The sequence below is a fragment of the Monodelphis domestica genome, chromosome 1, assembly GCF_027887165.1.
Source record: "Monodelphis domestica isolate mMonDom1 chromosome 1, mMonDom1.pri, whole genome shotgun sequence".
NCBI lineage: Eukaryota > Metazoa > Chordata > Mammalia > Didelphimorphia > Didelphidae > Monodelphis > Monodelphis domestica.
Genome location: NC_077227.1, coordinates 85015305 through 85038162, shown reverse-complemented (window position 1 = coordinate 85038162; position 22858 = coordinate 85015305). Strand labels below are relative to the sequence as shown.

General features: G+C 36.2%; 1 protein-coding gene across 1 annotated transcript in view; it reads left to right on the top strand.

Moving 5' to 3' along the window:
* Nucleotides 1–21862, top strand: part of RPP30 (ribonuclease P/MRP subunit p30) — a 28928-nt gene extending 7066 nt beyond the window's left edge. Inside the window, exons 5-11 of the mRNA XM_001375791.4 lie at nucleotides 784–855; nucleotides 5687–5776; nucleotides 14033–14149; nucleotides 14700–14729; nucleotides 15253–15290; nucleotides 15867–15946; nucleotides 20380–21862. Of these exons, the coding sequence (XP_001375828.1) occupies nucleotides 784–855; nucleotides 5687–5776; nucleotides 14033–14149; nucleotides 14700–14729; nucleotides 15253–15290; nucleotides 15867–15946; nucleotides 20380–20486 (534 nt within the window). The 3' untranslated portion in view covers nucleotides 20487–21862. The remainder of the gene's footprint in view (nucleotides 1–783; nucleotides 856–5686; nucleotides 5777–14032; nucleotides 14150–14699; nucleotides 14730–15252; nucleotides 15291–15866; nucleotides 15947–20379) is intronic.
* Nucleotides 21863–22858: the final 996 nt, after the last annotated feature.

The window sequence follows — 22858 nt, the reverse complement described above, 5'->3', positions numbered from 1 at the left end:
GAAAGAAAGAAGAAATTAGTAAAACTTCATCCCCTGCTAAAGGAATTTTAGCCCATTTTAAATGATGAGAAAGGTTTCAGGAGGAGACAGAGGGGACTCAAAAATAACATATTTTCAGCTGACCCTGATCAACTCTTCACAGTTCCTTTTGGTTTCTTGAGGAAGAAATGTGGTCAGTAGTGATGTGTCTAGTTCTTACTTCATGACTAAACTGTTAATATAGTTTTCCTGCTTACAGTCTTTCCCTCTAATCCATCCCACTGACAAATAAATCATCCTAAAACTTTGCTTTCTACATATAGATAATTCCTCTTAGACATGAGCAGCTTTCCATTGCCTGGAGGGTAAAGTCTAAACACCTTAACCTTTTAGTTAAGCTGGTTTTCATTCTGAGCACTATCTACTTCTCAATTCTCAATGTTTAGAGCTGACTTTATCCTGAAACTCCTTTTTGACTGAATGGGCTGTATACTCCTTGGCTAAAACTGCAAACCCTTCAAAAGCAAGAACCATTTCTGTATCTCAGGCCTCTTTGCACCTACTCCAGAGTCTTCAAATTAAAATTATTCAGTTCACACTTTTTGTTGAAAACGAAGAGTTAAAAGCTGTCAATCTGTAGACAACTCATAAATAGGAGTTTTTTTACTTTACAAAAGTACTGGTTAATGTTTGCTGCTCTTTCTGTAATTGCATTGCGGAAATTTCAGTAGCACAATTCCACTGAAATGTGAAAGTAGAGCGCATATTGCTCTTATAAAGATATTTTTTCTTTTTTCACAACAGAGAGCAACATCTTCTCGTGTCAAGCTATATGACATTGTTGCAGTTTTTCCTAAGACAGAAAAACTTTTCCATGTAAGTAAAAATTTTTTTCATTATGGTTACTAAGTTTAGATATTAGTGTTAATAGACAGAATTTGTGCCATATTGGAAATATTCTTTGAATTAGGGATATTTTGCACATTCAAATCTAATTTTGACTGAAACTTATTTTCCAGTGTTTCACTTGCTGCTATAAACACCCTGAGTTTTTATATTCTAATACATTTCTCCACTTGCTGTATGAAATTAAATGTTAGTCTTTGAATGGAAAAAAATGTGTGAGAACTCAAGTGTCTAAGGGCTACCTTTTCCATCTACCATTTGCACAACTAAAAACTATAAAAATCTCTTCAACCCACTGGATCAAATGCTCCTGTAATTCAAAGCAGTGTATGATGTAAGCTGTCTTTTAAATATCCTGAGTATGGGGTTTTTACTCCTCTACACTGTTGATGGAGAACTCCTGGGCTTCAGTCTGACAGACTGGCAGTTTCTTTAGGATTCGTAGTCTTCTATTCAACTGTGCTTGAGCCTAGAAAATCATTTTACCTTTGAGGAAGCTATTGTGGATGCCATATTAGAAAAGACTAAAGGTTTAGAGTCATGGAATCCGGTCCACCATTTTGAGATGAGCTAAATTCCAGAAGAGTTGGGGCTATTCTAGAGCTTTTAGTGAGAAAGCTAGTGGTTTGACTCCTAGTCCAGAGCTCACACTGTCCAAAAAAGTGTTTTTATATTTCATTGTCATTTCCTAAATAACATTCTGCCCAGTGTAACCCTCCCTTGTAACAAGGAAGTACAATTAAGGGGGAAAAACTGCTAACATAGGCCAAGGCTGACAACATACTCCTCATTGTGACAAGGAAATCACTTTAAAAGACTGATATATATTAATTTAAGGTCGCCAAGGAATTCAGCTATGTAATTCCTTAATGAAAACTCAAGTCAGCAGTCAACCTTTTATGGAGTTTAATTACAAACAGGAGGAAGAAAAGTATGAGAGAGGGGGGGAGGGGGAGGGGAGGGGAATAGGGCTTAAATACCCCCTCTGTTTAGGCTGGGCCAAAAGGCCCAAGCCCTTAGATAGCTGAGGCAAAGGAAAGAGATCAGTCCCTATCACTTACGTGACCAAAATGGAGAACAGTCTCAGGGGCCTCCACCTCCAGCTTCCTTCAGAGCCGACTCTCCAAGCACCACCTCTCCAACCAACCACCTCTATCTTTAAGGAAACCATCCAAGTTCCCTCCCCTCAGTTCTCACATCTACCAATCACTGTCCATGTCTTCCCTGTGCCAATGGTGGCTCTAGCTTAACCCAGGACTGCCCAGAGGTCTGTGGCTTTGCACATGTCTGTTGAAGGTCATATTCTCAAATAATTAAATCTTGATCCTTTCCTACAGCCCTTCCTAAATCCTGTTACCCTGAGTAGGGTGGAGATTGGAATAATTAAATTTTGATCTATGCTGCAGCCCTTTCCATTGTTCAGCAAAAGGTTTCTGTCCTAAAGTAATCTTAAGAAGGGAGGAGGAGGAACCTCCCTTGCCAATGGGGTTCACATTCCAATAGAGTTCCCACTATCAGTAGGAAATTCCCTACAAGCATGAAACCTTCCAATGGTGAAATTTCCAACATTCACAAGTCTAAGAAATTTTAAGGTTTACATCATCCAGTACTTGTAGCACATCCCTCTCTACCAATTGGAGGATAGATAAGTCTCATCATCTGTTCTCCATACTCAAGACTGGTCATTGCATTTAACTGAATTCTCATGTTGTTAAGTGTTATTATTTTCCTTTTAATCATGTGGTCACTGTGTAGGTTTTTTATCTTGGTTCATTTTGCTTTTCTTTAGTTCTTATGAGTGTATAATTAGAATTTGCTCTCTAGGACTCTTTCCCAGCATCCCATTTGCATATTCATGCTACTAACTATTGTAGGGAAGTTAGAAGTTTTGTGTAGCTCCTCCCTCACTCTCTTTTCCCAGGAAGGTAGTTGTGGAGGTTGGGTGAGAGTCAGGCAGGAGAATTTTACCCATGTATTTTTTATTTAGGCTTTCTAATTTTGTTCTTTTATTTCTTCTACTTCAAGTGATTATTAATAAACTTTATAAAATATAATACTTGGAGTTATTGCATATTAATTTAAAAAAAATTTTTTTAAACCCTTACCTTCCGTCTTGGAGTCAATACTGTGCATTGGCCCCAAGGCAGAAGAGTGGTAAGGGTTAGGCAATGGGGGTCAAGTGACTTGCCCAGGGTCACACAGCTGGGAAGTGTCTGAGGCCAGATTTGAACCTAGGACCTCCCATCTCTAGGCCTGGCTCTCAATCCACTGAGCTACCCAGCTGCCCCCTTAAATTTTACATGAGTCTTCCCAGCTTTTTTTTTTACTTTATAGTCATTGTTTCATATGGCACAATAACTTTATGTTACATTCATATGCTACAGTTTGTTTAGCTGATCCCCCAGTTAGCAGGAACCCACATTGTTTTTGTTTGTTAAAATATTTTTTCTTTTGAACTTAACAAACATGACCATTTCAGTATACAAGACAGGAAAAGAATTCTGTATAAAACTGGACTTGCTTTTGAAAATACATATATGTATATTAAATTTAATGTAGTAACTCCTCTATCTTTCTCCCTGTTGGAGGCCAAGAAACTGGTGACATTGGCAAGACTTCAGTTAATTCCTCAGTCTACCACACCACCATCCAAGACTGTTGTGAGCAAAGAACTTAGGGAATAGATATAGAATAGTCTTAAGTTAAAATCCCCCAGATGGTGGTCCTATTTGTTAGCCCTTTGTCTAGGACCTATTTGTTGGTACTTTGAACAAGATTATAATCAGTTCTAAGACTGTTAGCAGTGATCTCTCTACACCCCAGAGAACTTCCTTAATCATTCATTGTTTTTAATCTCCACCTTGGAGATTGTTTTTACTTGGGATATTTGAATATGTTTTTATTAAAGGAATTAATTATTTAAACCCTTAGACTTTGAGAGTTGTATCAGACAAACCATGACCAGGACAATCCCCTTCAGAACTTCCTTTTGCTCATTTATGAGTATTTATTGTATTTGACATTCTGTACCTTTTGTTTTCACATGGCATTCATTTCAATATATGCTAAGATACCTTTAGCAAAAACAACCACATTTGTTATAATGTCTGGGTGACGACATATATGACATTCTGCCTTCAGTGTTAAACAGAATTACAGGCTTTGGAATTTGGAAGGACTTCCACAAACATCCAGTCAACCTTTACTCAACAACAATTCCCAATTTAACATCCCTGTCAAGCAGTCATCTTACTTCTACCAGAAGATCTCCAAGGAGGAGGAATCCTCAACCTCTAGGGGCAGTACATTAACTTTTAGCAATTTTGCCTGGTATCAAGCTTAAATTACCTTCTTTACAGTCTCTGTGAGTCATTCCTGTTCTGTCCTCTGGAGCCAAAGTCCATAAGACCTCAAGTAAGCACTTGCCTTCTACTCACTAAGCACTAGCAATGTGATGAAAGACAGAAACAATCCTCTGCTCCCTTGGAACTCATATTCTCTTCAATGAGAACGTCTAATCCCTCCTTTACATGAAAGTGATCATAATTCTCCCCAGCTGTTTTCTTCATTCTAAACATGGGGGGAGATCTTCTATTCTACCATGGGACACTGGATCATTTTAGGAAAGAAAATAGACTAGCATGTTTTTTTCTAAGCAGCATCTGAGCTTTTTAGTTAATTCCCTTTTTTATGTAATTGATGGAGCTATTGACAAGGAGTAGATGGGGTGCTAAATATTCAATTCTGCAACCACTATTCACTTAATTTTCCTTACTAGTGGAGAGCAGTAGTGATCTTGTTTACCCCAGAGTATGACATGGAAATTTTTAATGACTACTCCATGAGATAAAGTCTCAGGTAAAACACAGTTATTCCCATCACATTTCTGGTACCTCGTATAAAATATATTTTTAATAAAAGGTTTTAGTCTACTCTATGAGATAATCAAGATCTTTGGAGTAAGGCAGAACAAAAATCTAATGCCTCAGCTTGCATTGTTGGACAAGAATAGATATATTTTGTTTACATGTCAGTATTGAAGACCTTTTTCTAAATGTTACAACTATTGTTAACATTTAATTGTCCATACTAGTAGAGAATTAGAGGCCTGCTTATGCCTCTGTAGCTCAGGACACCTTGAGCTGGAGGTCCAGAGCCTCAGTTCCTCCCATCAGGGATTACAGGCAGAAGGGACCATGCCCATACTTCTTGCTAAAACTAAACCTTTTTCTAAAACTGCTGGTGTTGGAACAAGTTTCTTCTCTTAAGTTTTCTTTTATGTTTTTATAATTGAAGCCTATAGTGATATCAGGATACCTCATGTGATTTCAGTTGAATTTCATTTTTAGATTGAGTTAATAAACTAGCAAATTGGATTTTTATTGCAACCAAGTTACTTGGATAAAAAATTACCAACCCTTATGTGACATGACAGTATACATGTAGACACAATAGATATAGTGCAGGGCTATCAAACTTCTAGCCAGTGCAGCTGGAATCAAAGTAATTGGGAAACAGTTAAAAAAAGAAATAAAAATATAATACCACATTGTAGTTTTCGAAGTCAAGTAGGGCCTACAAGTGTCCTTGAGCATGGTTCAGTGGCCCCCATCCTCCAGCTCCAGGCTATTCTCTAAGACTAAAGTGCAAAAAAGGGGCCTACCTGCCTTATCCAGGAGTTCCCTAATGCCTGTGAAATGACAGTGTAGTATCTCTCCCAGCTTCTCAGTTTGAATTGGGCTATTTATTTGTCCTTTGGCATTAAAAATATTTTTTTAAAGCTTTTGTTTCACTTATATAGGTTGCTTGCACTAGTTTGGATGTGGATTTAGTATGCATAACAGTAACAGAGAAGTTGCCTTTTTACTTTAGAAGACCTCCTATTAATGTGGTAAGTATGGCAAACTTTGATCAGATCTGTATTGTTGTTGTTGTTGTTGTTGTTGTTTTTATTAAAGTAAAAGGTGGGAGTGAGCAGAAGATAATTAGAACAGAAAATTACTTTTAGAACAGATTACTTTTTGTGGCTGAAGGGGGTGAAGTTTCAGCCTTTTAAATTATAAACTTGGCTGAGCTTGAATAAGGTAGCTAATAAAGCTTCTTAAGAGATACATTTTTTCAGAAAGAATGGGATACTTATCAATATGTGCAATAGGGACCTTAGAAGAAAGTAATCAAAGAGAAAGAAATGAAGTTTAAACTATCTCCAAACAGCCTGAGAGCTTTCCATCAGCCCAGGCAGTGTGGACCAGTAAGGGAAGCCCTAAGGGAACTAGATAAGAGGATTTTAGAATCAGAAAATCTGAGCTGGAAGAAGGCTAATAGGTCAGGTGGTTTGACCCCTTTGTCTCATAGATGAGGAAGCTGAAGCCCAGAGAAAGGGGACAGTCATCCATGTGATAAGCAGTAGAGCCAGGTCCTGCACCTGATTCTCCAACTGTGTAGCACTGGACACCTCTCTGGGCCTCAGCATCTTTATTTATCGAGTGAGTTGTTGGACTCATTGCCCTTTCAAATATAAATCAACAATCCTTTGAATCCAAATCCAGTGTGTTTTCCACTTTATCATATAGAAATGACTTTATAGAAGAAAGTTTTCTCTGGCAAAGGCAGCTCATGGAAGGGCTGAGAACTAATAATGTCATCTCATGAGTGGATGACTGTAGACTCAAGGAGCTTTTGACCCTTTCCCTTGATCTGTTTCTCCTGATTTCCTGGATTGTCTTCTGTTTTGTCCTGAGAACTAATAATGTCATCTCATGAGTGGATGACTGTAGACTCAAGGAGCTTTTGACCCTTTCCCTTGATGTGTTTCTCCTGATTTCCTGGATTGTCTTCTGTTTTGTCCTGTTTTATCCTCTTACCCCAGGGTCACATTTATACCAAATATTATGACTTAACTTGAGTTATCCCATCAAATCACATTTGGTGAACCTGGTTAATTACTGCTACTTCTTAGCAGCTAGCTGCCAGAGTTTTAAAGGTGGCTCATGTAAAGATTAAAATTTAGGGGAGACTGGGGAGACTGAGACAGGTGAGGCAGGTAGAAATTAGTTTCTCTCTGCAAGAAGTATTATATTTTTTAGAGGTTTATTAAAGGTTAAATATTAAAGAATATACAAGTAAGAAACATGTGCCTAGGCCAGAGGCCTAGACAAAATAACCTCACATCACGCAAGAGACGCGCCTGCTCCAAAACGGAAGTCCAAAAAGAACCAAGAGAGAGCCTCTCAAAAGCCTTTGAATCAGCTTAAATACCTTCTCGATCTTGGCCCAGGTGAGATTACAAGGCATTCTGGGGAAGTGGAGCAAAGGCTCATGGGGATTGTAGTCCTGTATTCGAGTCTATTTTTTACACTCATTGGATAGAGTGCTAGGCCTAAAGTCAGGAAAACTCATCTTCCTAAACTCTAATCTGGCCTTAGATTTACTAGCTGTGTGACCTGGGCAAGTCAATTCATTCTTTTTGCCTCCGTTTATTCATCTGTAAAATGAGCTGGAGAAAGAAATGGCAGACTACTCCACTATCTTTGCCAAGAAAATTCTAAATGGGGTCACAAAAGAGTCAGATAGAATTGAACAACAAAGATATAACAAGGGTTTTTGTTTTTTAGCTCTTAACCTTCTTACAATTGACACAAAGTATCAGTTCCAAGGCAGAAGAATAGTAAGGTCTAGGCAACTGAGGTTAAGTGACTTGATAGGGTCACAAAGGTAGGAAGTATATGAGGGCTGATTTGAACCCAGGAACTTCCATCTGGCTCTCTATTCATTGAACCATCTGGCTGCCCTAAGCAGCTAGATGTAACCTAGAATCTATGGACTTTTTTTTTTAATTTACATTTTGATATCTGTATTTCAGTATAAGTGATTTTTCTCACAATCCTATGTAAACAGTATTCTGAAAGGGTCCATAGGTTTCATCTTACTACTTCATTTAGGAATTCCCTATGCCAATGAAATCACTGAAATACAAACAAAAAATAGTTAGAGCCCCTACAGTCGATGAATCCAGGTGTTATGGTGAGGAGGTAGTAATAAGAACAAATTAACAAAAGTGTCAGTAGGCTCTCCTGTTCTCTAAGGTTGCTATTCTGGATGGAGGATTTTCATTTAATTCATTAATTTCTTAAGTTTAGAATAACATCTAAACTAAGGGTCCCTATCCAGGAGTTTGTGAACTTTAAATAAAAAATCTTGATAATTGTATTTCATTATGATTGGTTCAGGTTATGTAAATTTGTGGGGTTTTTTGTTTTTTGCATGTAAAACCATTGCTCTCAGAAGGGATTCATTGGCTTCCTTAGACTGCCATGGGTATCCTTTATCAAAAAAGATTCAGAACCTCTGATTCAAATGGAAAATGAATGAAACAAGAATTTTTAATTTTTTTATAACTCCTGTCTTCCCAGCAAATTTTATGAAAATATAAGTCACGGTTGAAATAAAAGGTGAAGGGAGAGTTCTCTTTTGCCCTCTAATAAATTGCTCACATACTACATATGATCCTTGTTCTTTGAGAGTAAAGTAAGAGCTTTGTATATATTTGTTTGCATGTTGTCTCACCCATTAAATTATAAGCTTCTTTAGGTCAGGGACTGTATTTTTGCCTCTTTTTGCAACAAACTAGGAAAGTATTTTTATAAACAAAACTTTCTCACAAAGGTTTAATTTCCCAAATATATAAGGAACTAAGTTAAATTTATAAAAAAAATCAAGCCGTTTCCCAATCGACAACTGGTCAATCGACAAATGGTCAAGGAAAATGAATAGACAGTTTTCACATGGTGAAATCAAAACTATCAATAAGCACATGAAAAAGTGTTCTAAATCCCTCCTGATTAGACAAATGCAAATAAAAACAACTGAGTTACCACCTTATACCTATCAGCCTGGCCAATATGGCAACAAAGGAAAGTGAGAAATGTTGGAGGGGATGTGGCAAAATTGGGACACATACACTGCTGGTAGAGTTGTAAATTGATCCAACCATTCTGGAGGGCAATTTGGAATTATGACCAAAGGGCTTTAAAAGACTATTTGCCCTTTGATCCAGCCATACCACTGCTGGGTTTGTACCCCAAAGAGAGAATAAGGAAAAAGATACAAAAATATTTATAGTCATGCTCTTTCTGGTGGCAAAAAATTGGAAAATGGGGAGGTGTCCTTGGATTGGGGAATGGCCGAACAAATTGTGGTATCTGTTGGTGATGGAATATTATTATGCTAAGAGGGATAATGAACTGGAGGAATTCCATGTGAACTGGAAAGACCTCCAGGAATTGATGCAGAGCAAAAGGAGCAGAACCAGGAGAACATTGTACACAGAGACAGATATATTGTGGCAAAATCAAATTAACCAACTTTTCTACTATCAGTAATACAATGATCCAAGACAATCCAGAGGGATATATGAGAAAGAACGCTATCCACATCCAGAGAAAGAACTGTGGGAGCAGAAATGCAGAAGAAAAACTTATGATTGATCACATAGTTCGATGGGTATATGATTGGGATTTTGATGTTAAAAGGACACTCTACTGCAAATATGAATAACATGGAAATAGGTTTTGAACAATGATATGTGTATAATCCAGTAGAATTGCTTGTCAACTCCAGGAGTGGTAAGGGAAGAGTGGAGAGAAAAATCATGAATCATGGGACCATGGAAAATATTCTAAATAAATTTTAAAAAAGAAAGAAAAATCAGCTTCGTAAGTCCAAGGGTTATCTAGAAAAGATCTACATGTTTAGGAAAACTGCAGGCTTAGCATGAATTACCTCCAGTCTCATGGGGCTAGGCTATGTTGAAAGGCACAGTGTCCAGGACTAGAAAGGTGGCAATAGTCAATAGGCTACCACATTTTAGTAAGGACATTAATAACCTGTCCAGTGGGGAACAGTTGGACTGGCAAAGAGTCATTGAGTTCTAGCAAAGATGGTCACATGGAAGAAGAATTCTACTGGTTTTGGTTCTATAGGGCAAAACTAGGAGCAAAGAGTAGAAGTTCCAAAGAGGCCAATTTGGATTTGACATAAAGAAAACCCTCAAATAATAAAAGCTTTGAGTGGGCTTTTTCTGGAGAGAATAGGTTTCCCCTACCTTTAGGTCTATATTCAAAGTCTGGATGGTTGGCAGATATTAGTAGAAAGGATACTTCAGGGATCCTTTGGACCAGGTGGCATCTCGACTCCTTTGTGTAATTTGCTTTTAGTTCAGTTTTATTTACACCTAAAGATGGCTTTAAGTTGGTTGGACATTTTCAATGATTGTGTTCCTTTCCTCCTCTAGTTAATGCCCTCTTATTATCAGCTAGGATGCCTTTATGTTACTTGGTTAATTCATTTGGAAATGCCCAATGCTATTGAGGGAACAGAAGTTTAAATTAAAAGGGGAAATATATTGCCTTCCTGAATGCTGAAGGGGTCAGTATGAACTTCATTTTTAGTTACATATAATCTTTCATTTCAAGTCAAGAAGCATTTATTAAATCACCTGTAGTATATCAGGCACTTAGGGCTAAAATGTGTTATTAGATTGATTCATGACTGTTAACTTTCTCTAGAGCCAACCAACGAGAATTAAAGATTTCAAAGTAATTTGTCAAAAGAAATTATTCTTTTTTATGTAACAAACAACTAATTTCTGTTGGAATTATTGTGAAATAAGTAATCAAGTGCCCATTTTCTTAATCTCATTTTTCTCTGAAGCTTTGCTTATTACTTCTGAGAATTTTATTACCAATGTTCCCTGATTCGAAGTATGGTACACTTATTATGAGTTTATAATACCTTCTTAATTCTTACTACTCATTAGGAAAAAATATGCATTCTCAGTGCCAGAATATTTGGTCAATAGGACTAACAAAGGCAAATCATGCAGACATTACCCCTGTTCATGGAGAAAACCATTCTGAATGAATATTTGATGAGCATAAAAGCAGTTGGCATAAAAAAATTCTTAGAAGTCTAGGTTGTTAGTGGGTTTATAGTTTAACTCAATTTAACAAAGTAAGTTTATTTGAGAAAAATCAACACTATTCATTAATACTTTTATTTTCTTCATCCCAGAGTTTTCTTGAGAGTTTAAAAGTAAGCAGAATGAGTTGGTTTCCAGAACATAAATCCTGGTTATTTGCTTTCTTCCTTCAAAAATATGGATCCTATATATTAGCTTTCTAGGAAATCATATTCTCTTTTTTGTGACAACTTAAATAAACATAAGAATGTAAGGTCAGTGAAGACAGAAATGGTTTTTTGTTTTTGTTTTGCCTTTTGCTGTCTGTATCTGACACCTAGTAGGATAACAATTATTGTTAAATTGGATAAGACCAATTCGAATTCTTGAGGAATCTTATCCAGTCTTTAAATCTTCTTTTTCCCTCTTGTCTGGTTCTCAGTTTCATAGCTAATAAAAGTGATTCTTCAAGAAGGATGAGTAAACAGATCACTAATATGGCATTTTAGCTGTTTGTTATTAGGAACTGTGTTTAAAGGTTTTATGGGGGAAAATTGAAATTTGATTTAAAAGGGGGATTTGGATTATTCATTTTCCTGATATGCTTTCTTATATTTTCCTATATTTATATTTATCATTTCTTATGTCACATCTGTCTACCATAATTTATTTAATCATATCCATAGGTATTTGGGTTTTTTCCCTGCTTTTTGCTATTACCAAAAAAAAAAATGCTGTTCTGCATATTTTGTTATGAATGGGACTTTACTATGTTTGACCTTGGGTTGTTTACCTGTTGGAGCTCTGAGTCAAAAGGTAAGGACATTTTAGGCCCTTAACTAGCATAACTGTCTTTTTATTTTATTTTTAAATATTTTTCCATGTTTACCTGATTCATTTTCTCTCCCCTCTCCCCTCCCAGAGTTGACAAGCAATAACACTGTGTTATCACTTGATACCTATTTCCATGTTATTCATTTTTGTAATAGAGTAAACTTAAAACCAAAGCCTCAAATCATGTACCCATATAAACAAGTAATAAATCATATATTTTCCTTCTGCATTTCTACTCCCACAGATCTTTCTCTTGATGTGATAGCATTGTTTTTCCTAAGTCCCTCAGGATTGTCCTGGACCATTGCATTGCTCCTAGTAGCAAAGTCAAATACTTTTGATCATTCCAGAATGTTTCACTTTCTATATACAATGTTTTCTTGGTTCTGCTCATTTCACTCCACATCAGTTCATGGGGATCTTTCTAGTTCACATAGAAATCAAACAGTTCATCATTCCTTATAGTACAATAGTTTCCATCAACATCATATACCACAATTTGTTCAGCCATTCCCCAATCAAGGGACACCATAAAAAAGAAAACCCTCATAATAAACATACTAAGTCATACAAAACAAATCCCTACATTTCACTTCCTGATTTCAAAACAAGGAAAAGATCAGAATCTTTAAACTAGAGAGCAGTGAGCTTGACGTGATTCCTTGGCACATTCTAGAAAACATCTTTGGAGAGAGAGAAACCATGTGGAAAGTGGTGATTGCAGAGTCAGCGCCACTCTGTGGTAAGAATAGGTCATGCCATACTGACTTTTTTTTTTTGTCAGGGTTATTAAACTCGTAGTTGAAGTAAATTCTGTAGGATATAACTAGAGTTTAGCAAAGCCCTTGGAAAAGTATCTCATACTGACCTTGTGGAGCAAATTGGCAGATGTGGATTAATTGGCAACATAATTAGACTAGATTTAGAACTGGATTGAGAATATTTGCAGATAATTCCAAATGACTTAGTGTCTTCATGGCAGCATTTCCCCAAAAATCTATACCCAGCCCCTGTGATTTAACATTTTTATCAGAGATTTGGATAAAGACTCATTAAGTTTTCAGGTGAGAAGGAGTTAGGAGAAATAGATAACATACTGGCCTGGAGTCAAAATCTAGAAAGATGTTGACAAATGCTAAAAGCACTGGGCTAAATGTAGTTAAGTGACATTCAATAGGGATAAATGCAATGGCTTATACTTGGGTTAAAAAAATAGAGAAACTCAGAAGTACAAAATGGGGCAAGGCATAGTTAGAGCATGATCCTGAAAAAGATCTAAGGAATCTAGAGGGACTCAAAATAAATCAGCAATGTGTTGTGGTATTCAGAAAAGCTAATGTGATCCTAGGCTTTATTTAAGGAAGTATAGATTAACTCCTAAGAGTAAGGAAGTGATAAATCGTCTTCATTCTTAGCTCTAGTCAGACTCCATTGGAACCTTATTTCCAGTTCTGACAACCATAGAGAAAACAAGGACATAAGGAAGCAGGGAACACACAGAAAAGGCAGCCAGGATGATGAACCTTGAGTTCTTGTTAAATGAGGATCACCTGACGGGCCTGGCAGTGTTTATCCTGGAGGAAAATGTGCTGACAGCTGTACTCAAAAACCTGAACCACTGTGACATCCAGTCTAGCTCTCTAGGGTAAATCAAGGAGCATTACATAGAAGGTGTGAAGTTAAAAATTCAGGGTTGATACCAAGAAAAATGTCTTAACAAGGAGAACTCTCCAAAAGTGGAATGGACTATCTCTAGAGATAAAGAGCAGGCTCCTGCTCTTTAGAGACCTTCAAGCAGATGTTTCATGACCACTTGTCAAGTAGGCTAGGGTAACGGATTCCCTTTGGTTATGTTTTAGACTAGATGACCACTCATGCCCCTTCCAACCCTCACATTTTGAAAAAGTATTGGTTTGAATTGGAAAGGTTGAGTTTGAATCATGGTCATGATACTAAATGTGGCAATGGTTGTCCTATCATCTTTCTGATTCTTGGTTTTCTCATCTGTAAAATGGAGTACTTTTCAACATCTGTCTGAGTTAATAAAACATTCTATAATTCTTAAAGCCTTGTATAAGTGTGAATTCATCAACATCATCAACTTGAGAAGGAAAGAGGAGCTATTTGAATCATACCAGGTAGCTGACCCCTTAGTTCATTCATTCACCAACTATCTGCCAAACATACTATCTCTTATTCTGAGGGAACCCACTAAATTCCTTAGCATATATTTACCCTCCTTTTATTGTATAAAATATGACTTGAAATTATATACTAAATGAAAAGTAAACATCTCCACAGTAGAACAGGGGTATTAAGTATGTTCCTGTTATATTTTTTTTCTTTCATGTCCAGGCAATTGAACGAGGCATTGGGTTTGAGCTTACTTATTCTTCTGCCATTAAAGACTCCACAATGAGGAGATACACCATTTCCAATGCACTTAGTTTGATGCAGATCTGCAAAGGGAAGGTATGTTCGCAATCTGAAAAAGAATTTCAGTTCTGACAGGAAATTCTTCCCAACACCACTGGGTCAAATTTCCTGCCTCTATACAAGTAATTTAATGCAAAACAATTTCAAGGTACAAAAACAGATTATATCACATTATAGGGTATTTTCAGATTTTAAAGGGAAGAGAAAGCTTGAAAAACCTGATTCCCAGGCACAACCCTATAGACACCAGGCCTGCAGTGAGAATTTAATATTGTGAAAAAAAGTGGAAATACTAGACAAGAAAGTGCTTATCTTTAATAGAATGAATTAGGGTCATCTGAACATTTTGAGCTCTTTCAGCCTGAGTTTTTCTGTCTGGAAAAATTATTCTTATTTCCTTTGTGAGCCATCTTTAGTTTTATTGCCTTCTCTTCCTTCTCTTTGTTTTTTTACCTTATCTTCCAAAAAAGTCTGTGTTTGAGCCATGGCTTACAAAAGTCATATTTCTGCATTGTTTGAACTTGAATAATCTTGTGTTTTAAATCATTTATCTGAAATTAATTTTGATAACTTCTTTATTTTGTAGAATGTAATTGTATCTAGTGGTGCAGAAAGGGTAAGTGTCACTGTGCATTTTCTTATTTTCTTGTCCTGACATAAAGTTTTGAAATATTAGATTCTAAAGAAAAATTGTCTGCTATTGTGGTCCCCAAGTTGATAAAATGAAATAAAAAGTCCAGCATTTATTAAGTGCATACTATGGGCTAAACATTGTATGCAGATATCTTTGCCAACCATAACTTGCTATTGAACTGACAGTTATTATATAAATGAATTATTTAAAGCCCTTTAGTTTCTCAGTAGCATTGCCCAGATATTAGAGTCTGTTAATTCTCTGAATTTCATGTAATTTTGGGATCCCCCAATAGGATCTTAGAATTAGAACTGAAAGGAACCTTAGAAACCATCAGATCCAACCCTTTTATTTTGCAGTCAGAATTATGAAAATCACAACCTGCATGATGACTATATTATTATTTTTCTTGTCCTTTCTACTGCCTTTTTGATTACTTAGTTAAAGCAAATTGTTGAATTCTAATAAATTCCCTTATTGAAATTTTTAAATTTTTGTTTTTCAGCCTTTAGAAATAAGAGGACCGTATGACATAGCAAACTTGTATCCTTTTCTAAAATCGTTGTTTTATTGCAGATTTTGGCTCAGTAGTTAAACAATAATGTAATCTAGAATATTTCTCCTTCATCAACACCTTATTTTAACTCAACATTTTTCTAGGATGGTTATAATTTATTGATTCTTTGAGTTATTTAATAGTTACTGTTTTGCTTAATTTGTAACATTTTTAAACTATGGTATACATTCACAAATAAAACATTTTAAGAAGCCAAATAGTTCTAATCTAACCTCTGGTGAAACTGTTGATCACTAGAGGAAAATTAGACCAAAGAGAACAAGGATAAGTACTTCTTAAAATAGTTTTGTTTCCTAGACTTAGTCATTCTCTTTCTTCCAAAGAATCCAGGGTTTTATTTGGGATCTGAGTGGAGTGTAGATGGATGGTGAGTTGTTTATATCAAAGCCTGCCAGTTATAGTTTAAAAAAAAAAAACTTAGAAAACCAGACATTTCCTTTATGACTAGATAAACTCACATTTTGAATTATATTTTTGTGAGTTCTATCCCATGTTAAGGCATCTTGTTGGTGTGATATTGAAACCCTTAATGAACCTGGCAGAGGCTTGTTGTTTGGACTCTCTGAAAGTGATGCCAAAGCAGCAGTATCCACAAATTGCAGGGCAATACTTCTTCATGGAGGTAAGTGGTGTGCTGTTTCACACAGACTTGAAATATATTTAAACTTAAATTTCTGTATCTCTTGTTTTGGTCCAGTAAGAAACATGTATTTGCTAATAGTAACCTGTTAGTAAGCATTTATTAAGTACTTACTTTGTTTCAGACACTGTGCTAAGTGCTAGTGATACAGAAAGAAGTCAGAGGTAGTCTCTCCCCTGAAGGAGCTTCAACACTGGCCTCCTGGCTGTTCCTCACACAAGACTCTCTTTCCTCTCTTGAACTCTGGCTGTCCTCGATATCTGGAATGCTTTCCCATCTCTGCTCTTACTACTGACTTCCTTGTCTTCCTTTAAGTCCCAGCTAAAATCCCATCCTTTACCAAAAGCCTTTCCCAACTCCTCTTAATTCTAGTGCCCTCCCTTTATTAATTATTTCCTTTTAAAAGCTGCATATAGTTTGCTTTGTATATATTTACATGTTGTCTCCCCTATTAGATTGTATAAGTTCCTTGTTTGTTGATTGAATTGAAAGTGAAATAGTCTTTGCTTGACTCTATATTCCTAATATATCTAGGCGTTTTCATTTGTGAGTTCTTGAAATATCATGTCTTTTTTAATTATTAACATTTTTAGGGAGTCTGATACTTCTTAAGTTATATCTCCTTGGGTTTTTTTTCTCTCTCAGTTTTTTAATATCAGATATCTTATATTTTTATTTTTTATTTGATTCTGATATTTCTTGCTGTATCATGAAGTTATTGATCCCTTCATTTCTTCTAAATATTCATATAGCTCTTGTGAGAATTCATTTGTTTCTTCAAGCCTTTATTTGCAGTTATGAGGAGTTATTCTTCTAGGCTATATTTTTGGGGCATCTCAAAACATAAAATAATGTTTTTCTACCAGCCAGTGTCTTTTTTTGTTTTACTCATCTCTCCAGCTTTTGTTCTTGAAAATTTTGTCTTGATGCTGAGGCAAGATTTGATACCATGCTACATTTTTGGGTAGGATGGTTGCCCCTGTTTGGTCTTAACTTGGTTTACCTGGGTTCTTGCCTTGACCCTCCTAGCCTGGAATGCTCCATGCCTGGAATGCTCTCCCACTTCTGCTCTGACCACTGACTTCCTTGTCTTCCTTGTCTCTTTGGTGCTATGAATTTCAGGATCCCCTCTGACATCTCAGGACAGAGTTCGGGGGCCCTCAAAGTTCTAGCACTTAATGTTTAGGACTGAGTATTGACCTCCATTCTACACTGCTCACTGCCATTCCCTGATATTTCTAGGATTCAAGAGCTGTTTGGGTGACAGGAGTCTCTTGCTCTGTCTGCTCCCACTGAGACAGCCAGCTTTGGCATCCCCATTCCTATTCCCCATGGCTTCTCCCCAACATCTTTGTCACGTCACATAGTGAAATCTTCCTGGTTTTCTTGACCATTTTCCAGTCCAGTGTGAATTTCGTGTTTTTGTTAGAATTGGTATATGGGAGCTTTCTGCCTTCCTTATAGGGAGCCACCTGGACCAGAAGTCAGTATTCACTAAAATTAATGAGCCATTGACTCGAGCCTGAAAAATAAAGCCAACTTTTTTAGTCTTCCTTATTGGAATAAAGCTCTGCCTAGGTGAAAGGTGGAATTTTCATGTACTCATAGATTTAGAGTTGGAAAGAACCTTAGGGGTAGTTATCTGATCTAGTCACCCCCTCTCATTTTATAAATGAGGGAACTGAGGTCCAAAATCATAGATAGTGACAGCACCAGAATTAAAATCCAAGTCTTTTTACTATTGATCCGATGCCTTTCCACTACACTGAATATATTTAAAGAGTTCTTTTAAAAAAACCTTTCTATCCATAAACCTCAAAGCCAATATTAAAGAGTAATGTTTAAGAAGGTGTTGTTTTACATAGAGACTTGCCAAGATCTGAGAAGGTAAAGGACTTATCCAGGGTCATACAGTCAGGATGTGAGAGGCAAGCTTGAACTCAGGCCAAGATCTAAAACTTTAAATGGCAGAACATTTGCTGATCTGTATTCATAGGAAGAGTTCCCTCATCAAGAATCCTCTAAAACAGGAGGCCAGCTAGCAAAACCATATTCAAATGTAATTGGAAAAATGTTTTTAAAAATAAAAATACAAAGTTTTATGCTAATCTGAAAGTTTCTAAGTCAGTCTGCTTAAGATGATCCATTTCTATGTGAGTTTGACACCATTGGTCTGTGCTATTGAAATTACATATCTGGATACCTCTTCCCCCCAAATATAAATAAATAAATGTATGCTCTCTAGAACATTCAACCTTTATTTTGTTTGTTCTCACAATGGCTTTGAAAACTTATTCATACTAAATGTTTTGTTGAAGTTTAATATTTTAATTCCAAAAAAAAATTTTTTTAATTTGCTAACCCCTGACATCTTAATATAATTAAGTTGTTGTGCAAATTAGCTTAAGTTAATTTCATATGTAAGAAAGCATTTTAACCTTTTTTTCCTACATAGTATGTAATGAATCTTGATTATCATTCAATAGTTACTTGTTGATAAAAACCAAGGTAAAAACCATTTTAAAATTGGCCGTTCTGTTTTTTTTTCACTCTGATCATGCAAGGATGCTATCCAAACCTGGAAGCACTAGCACAACAAAAAAAGAATCTTTTCTGCTCCATAAAAAGCAAAGTTCTTGCAATATTATTTCATTCTCCATGAACCTTTTCAGAGTAACTTGTTTCCAGGAGATTCTTCACAAGAATATTCCTTAGACAAAAAATTTTAGTGTGTGGTGAAAAGCTGCTTTTTGTTTTATTTGCTTACCTGCAATAACACAGTTGGTTGAAACATGAGAATGAAGGAACTGTTCAGATGCAGAAATGGAAAAGTCATACTGACAGAAATCTTCCTGCAGAGCTATATAGAAAAAGAAGTATTGCCTCTTGGTGAGTTAGGTTTTTTCTAAAATGGAATTATTTTTAAAGGAGATAATTTTTGAAATTTCTTAAAGTAATCAGTTCACATTCAGTAGTTCTGTTGGCATTAAATCAGTTTAGGTTAAAAAGTAAGTGTTCACAAGTTAAAAAGAGAACCATTTTAAAGAAAAACATATACGGTAATGTTTTGTTAAAATGAATCTTGCTTTTTTCACAGATTTTACTTTTATAGTTTTGGTTTTATATCCATTTATTTAGCTATTTTTATTCTATTCCTCATGGTCTTGATGTTATGTATAAACATTTCTAAATTCAACATTATTTTTTTCCACTTAGGAAAATGGGAATCATTAGTACTTTCCATTTATTTAAAAACTCCAATCCATATTTGTATGTAGTATTTAATGCCCTTGAATGAGATTGTTTCTTGTGTATAAATCCAGGTCTTTTCAGTGGATGAAGGTGTATTAGATTAGATTCAAATAAGTTAGGCATGATAAGTGGTAAGAAGACTCTAAAAGTTTTTCTTTGTCATTTCTTTTTATCTCTTCATTTAAAGAATAACATTTTAGCAGGTCTGTTGTTATTAAGAGCTTATATTTATTTACTGTAAGCTTACTGTATATAAGGCATTCATTGGGTTGGATTCTTGGGAAAACAAAGTATAAAATAGGCAGGTAGAGAAAAGAGTAATGCAAGGGAATGTGTTCATGCTAACTGCTTGGGACAAACAGTAAATGCGCTAGGGGTTGCTGATTGCGAAGGATTGCTGTGGCTGGGGTAGACCTCATGATGAAAGTGGAATTGTAGGTAGGCCTTAAAAGGAAGGAATGTGGTTTAGTAAGTATCAAGGAAGACTTTCCCAGCAGAGGAAATAGTTTAGCCAGAGAGAGAGAGTAGTAAGCTTCCCATTGCCAAGAGGATGAAATCTAATTTCCTTAACTTGGCATTCAAAGCCCTTTAAAACTTTTATTGTTATTCAGGCATATCTAACTCTTCATGAACTCATCGGAAGTTTTCTTGGCAAAGGTTCTGGAGTGGTTTGCCATTTCCTTTTCCACTTCATTTTACAGATGAGGAAACTGAGGCAAACTTGCCCAGGGTCACACAGTTACTAAGTGTTGGAGGACAGATTTGTACTCAGGAAGATATCTTATTAGATTTCAGGCCCAATGCTCTATCCATTGAATCACCTAGCTGCCTCATTTAAAACTTAGTCCCTATATTATCTTCTACCACTTCCCTCCAAGAACCCCACACCGCTGCCAGATTTGTCTAAGAAAAAAAGATTGGACTTAGAGTCAGAAGCCCTGGATTTAAGCCCCAAGTGCTGGAATTTGCTGTCTGTATAACCATGGACAAGTCTCTTAACCTCTCTGACCTTGTGTATCCCCAGTATATGACACAGAGATGGCACTTCATAAATGTTCGTTGAGTAAAACTCTTAGTAGCATCTTGATATTTTATCAGCTGTTTCATTCACAGTTTAAATTTAAATGTCAATGGTAAATTTTGTTGTTTTTCTTTCTTTCTAGAAACCAGAAAGACTGCTTTTGGTATTATTTATACAACAAAGAAGCCAAGAACAACTGAAGAGGATGACAGTGTTCCAGCATGCAAAAAAGCCAAATGTGAGGACTGACAAAAAAGTGCCTTGACTTTCATCAGCCCATCATTCTCCTTTCATCGATTGACACCAACATTCGTGAAGAAAACACTTTTCCTGGATTCCTGCTTGAATTTTATCTTGGAATTGATCATTTTATAAACTTTCATATTATAGTTAATAAAAATAGGGAACAGACTAATGAACTACCAGTAATAACCTTAGAATTGATTAATTTAGATAAACTTTGTTTAAATGAAAAACAGAATAATGCTATTGTTCCTGCTTGCCAAGTAAGACATTGTAAAGAACATAGTTAACAAAATGTTTTAAGTAATTGAAATGTCACCTTATCTCTATCTCTTGTTCTTTAAATATTTTAATGCTCTTTTATACAATAGTTTTAATAATTTAGAGCAGCTATGTACTTCGGGAGATAGATTGTTCAGGCCTGAAGTCAGGAAGGCTCATCTTCCTGAGTTCAAATCCAACCTCAGATACTTACCAGCTCTGAGATCCTGGGCAAGACACTTAAGTCTGCCTTGGTTTCCTTATCTGTAAGATGAACTGGAGAAGGAAATGACAAACTACTCTAGTGTCTTTGCCAAGAAACCCCAAATGGGGTCACAAAGAGTCCCTAAACAATAAATCAGCAACTTAATTTATTTTTTCCATATTGATACTCAAGATAAATAGTATAGTTAGGGGAATATTAAAATTTGCCCTTTGAGTAAAACAGTTGTAATATTGAATTTGAGGTAAACTTGTCCTTTTTCCGGAGGTGGAGCATCTTTTTTCTTTTAAAATTTTGTTGCAGGGGGCAGCTGGGTAGCTCAGTGGATTGAGAGCCAGGCCTAGAGACCGGAGGTCCTGGGTTCAAATCTGGCCTCAGACACTTCCCAGCTGTGTGACCCTGGGCAAGTCCTTGACCCCTATTTTCTAGCCCTTACCACTCTTCTGCCTTGGAGCCAATGCACAGTATTGACTCCAAGAAGGAAGGTGAGGGTTTTTAAAAAATGAATAATGAAATGAAATTTTGTTGCATAAGAAAAAAATATTACTGTATTTGTTTTTATACAATGGATGTTTCCTAACAAATACTTAAATGAATCCCTTTACGAAATATATTCCCCCCACACCCAACAAGCCGGATTTCTTAACAGAAAGGAGAACTATGTTTGTTCACTGATAGTATCAACATTGATCATTGATTGTATTTTAACAATTTGTGGCTTTTCATTGTTGACTTGATATATTTTGTAGGAAAAATCATGTAACTTGTTTAGCTCTGCTTTCTTCACATGACTTCTTAAATCTTTCATGTTTCCCTGAATTTTTCATATTTGTTATTCTTTACAGTGCAATATATTAGGTCATTATATTTATACACCATAATTTGTTCATTCCCTAAACATGTGGTGTGTGTTTTATTTCTAATTTTTTGTTATCTTAAATTATTTGACTCTACACATATTTTTTGTATATTTTGCTTCCATGAACTACATGGGAATATAGTCTTCATACTGGAATCCCTGGATCATGAACATCTTAGTGTATGAACATTTTAGTAACTCCCATAATTCCAAATTGTTTCCCCCAGAGACAAATTCATAGCTCCATTAACAGTGAATTAACCTGCTGAGATAAGTTATCTGAGAACTTAATGATTTAGGTATGCTGTCCATAGCCAAGTCAACAATTCAGAGATGGTTATTATCTGCAGAGTTTTATTACATTCAGAGTACTGGTTTGTCTGTATTAAAGAAAAAGTCAGAAAGCCTAAATCATCAGCTTCAGCAACCTCATATAGAATATGAATGTTTAAGTAGCACAGGCAGCTAGGTGGAGCATTGGATAGAGTAACTTGGGAAGGCACCTCTTCCCAAGTTAAAGCTAGCCTTTTATACCCTTCTTAACCATGTGACCCTGGACAAGTCACTTAACCTTGTTTGCCTCTGTAAAATGAGGTGGAGAAAGGAAATGGCAAAGCACTCCACTATCTACCAAGTCACCAAGAGTTAGTCATAACAACTCAACAACAACAAGGGACAGTGGAAGGATAAGATAAAGGTATACATGTTTGGAAACAAGTAACAAAAAGGACACCTGCCAGCAGGTCAACACAGAAGCTTTGGCTTTCCCAACTTTGACTATACAGGTATTGTGACCTGAGCTTCCAGGAACAATGTCTGGAAGCTAGAAGTAAAGACTGGGTCAGGGTCCTCTTTTTCTCATAGTGGTGACAAGAAACCTGAGCTAGAGTTTCCCACCACAGTCTTTCTCTTAGCATGGTGCCACCAATCAGCCGGAGCCAGAAATTCTCTTGCCATACTCCCTTTCTACCCAAAACAATCTGTCAGTGAATTTTCCTACTGTTTAGGACTTGCTGAGTAATACTCCATAATGTT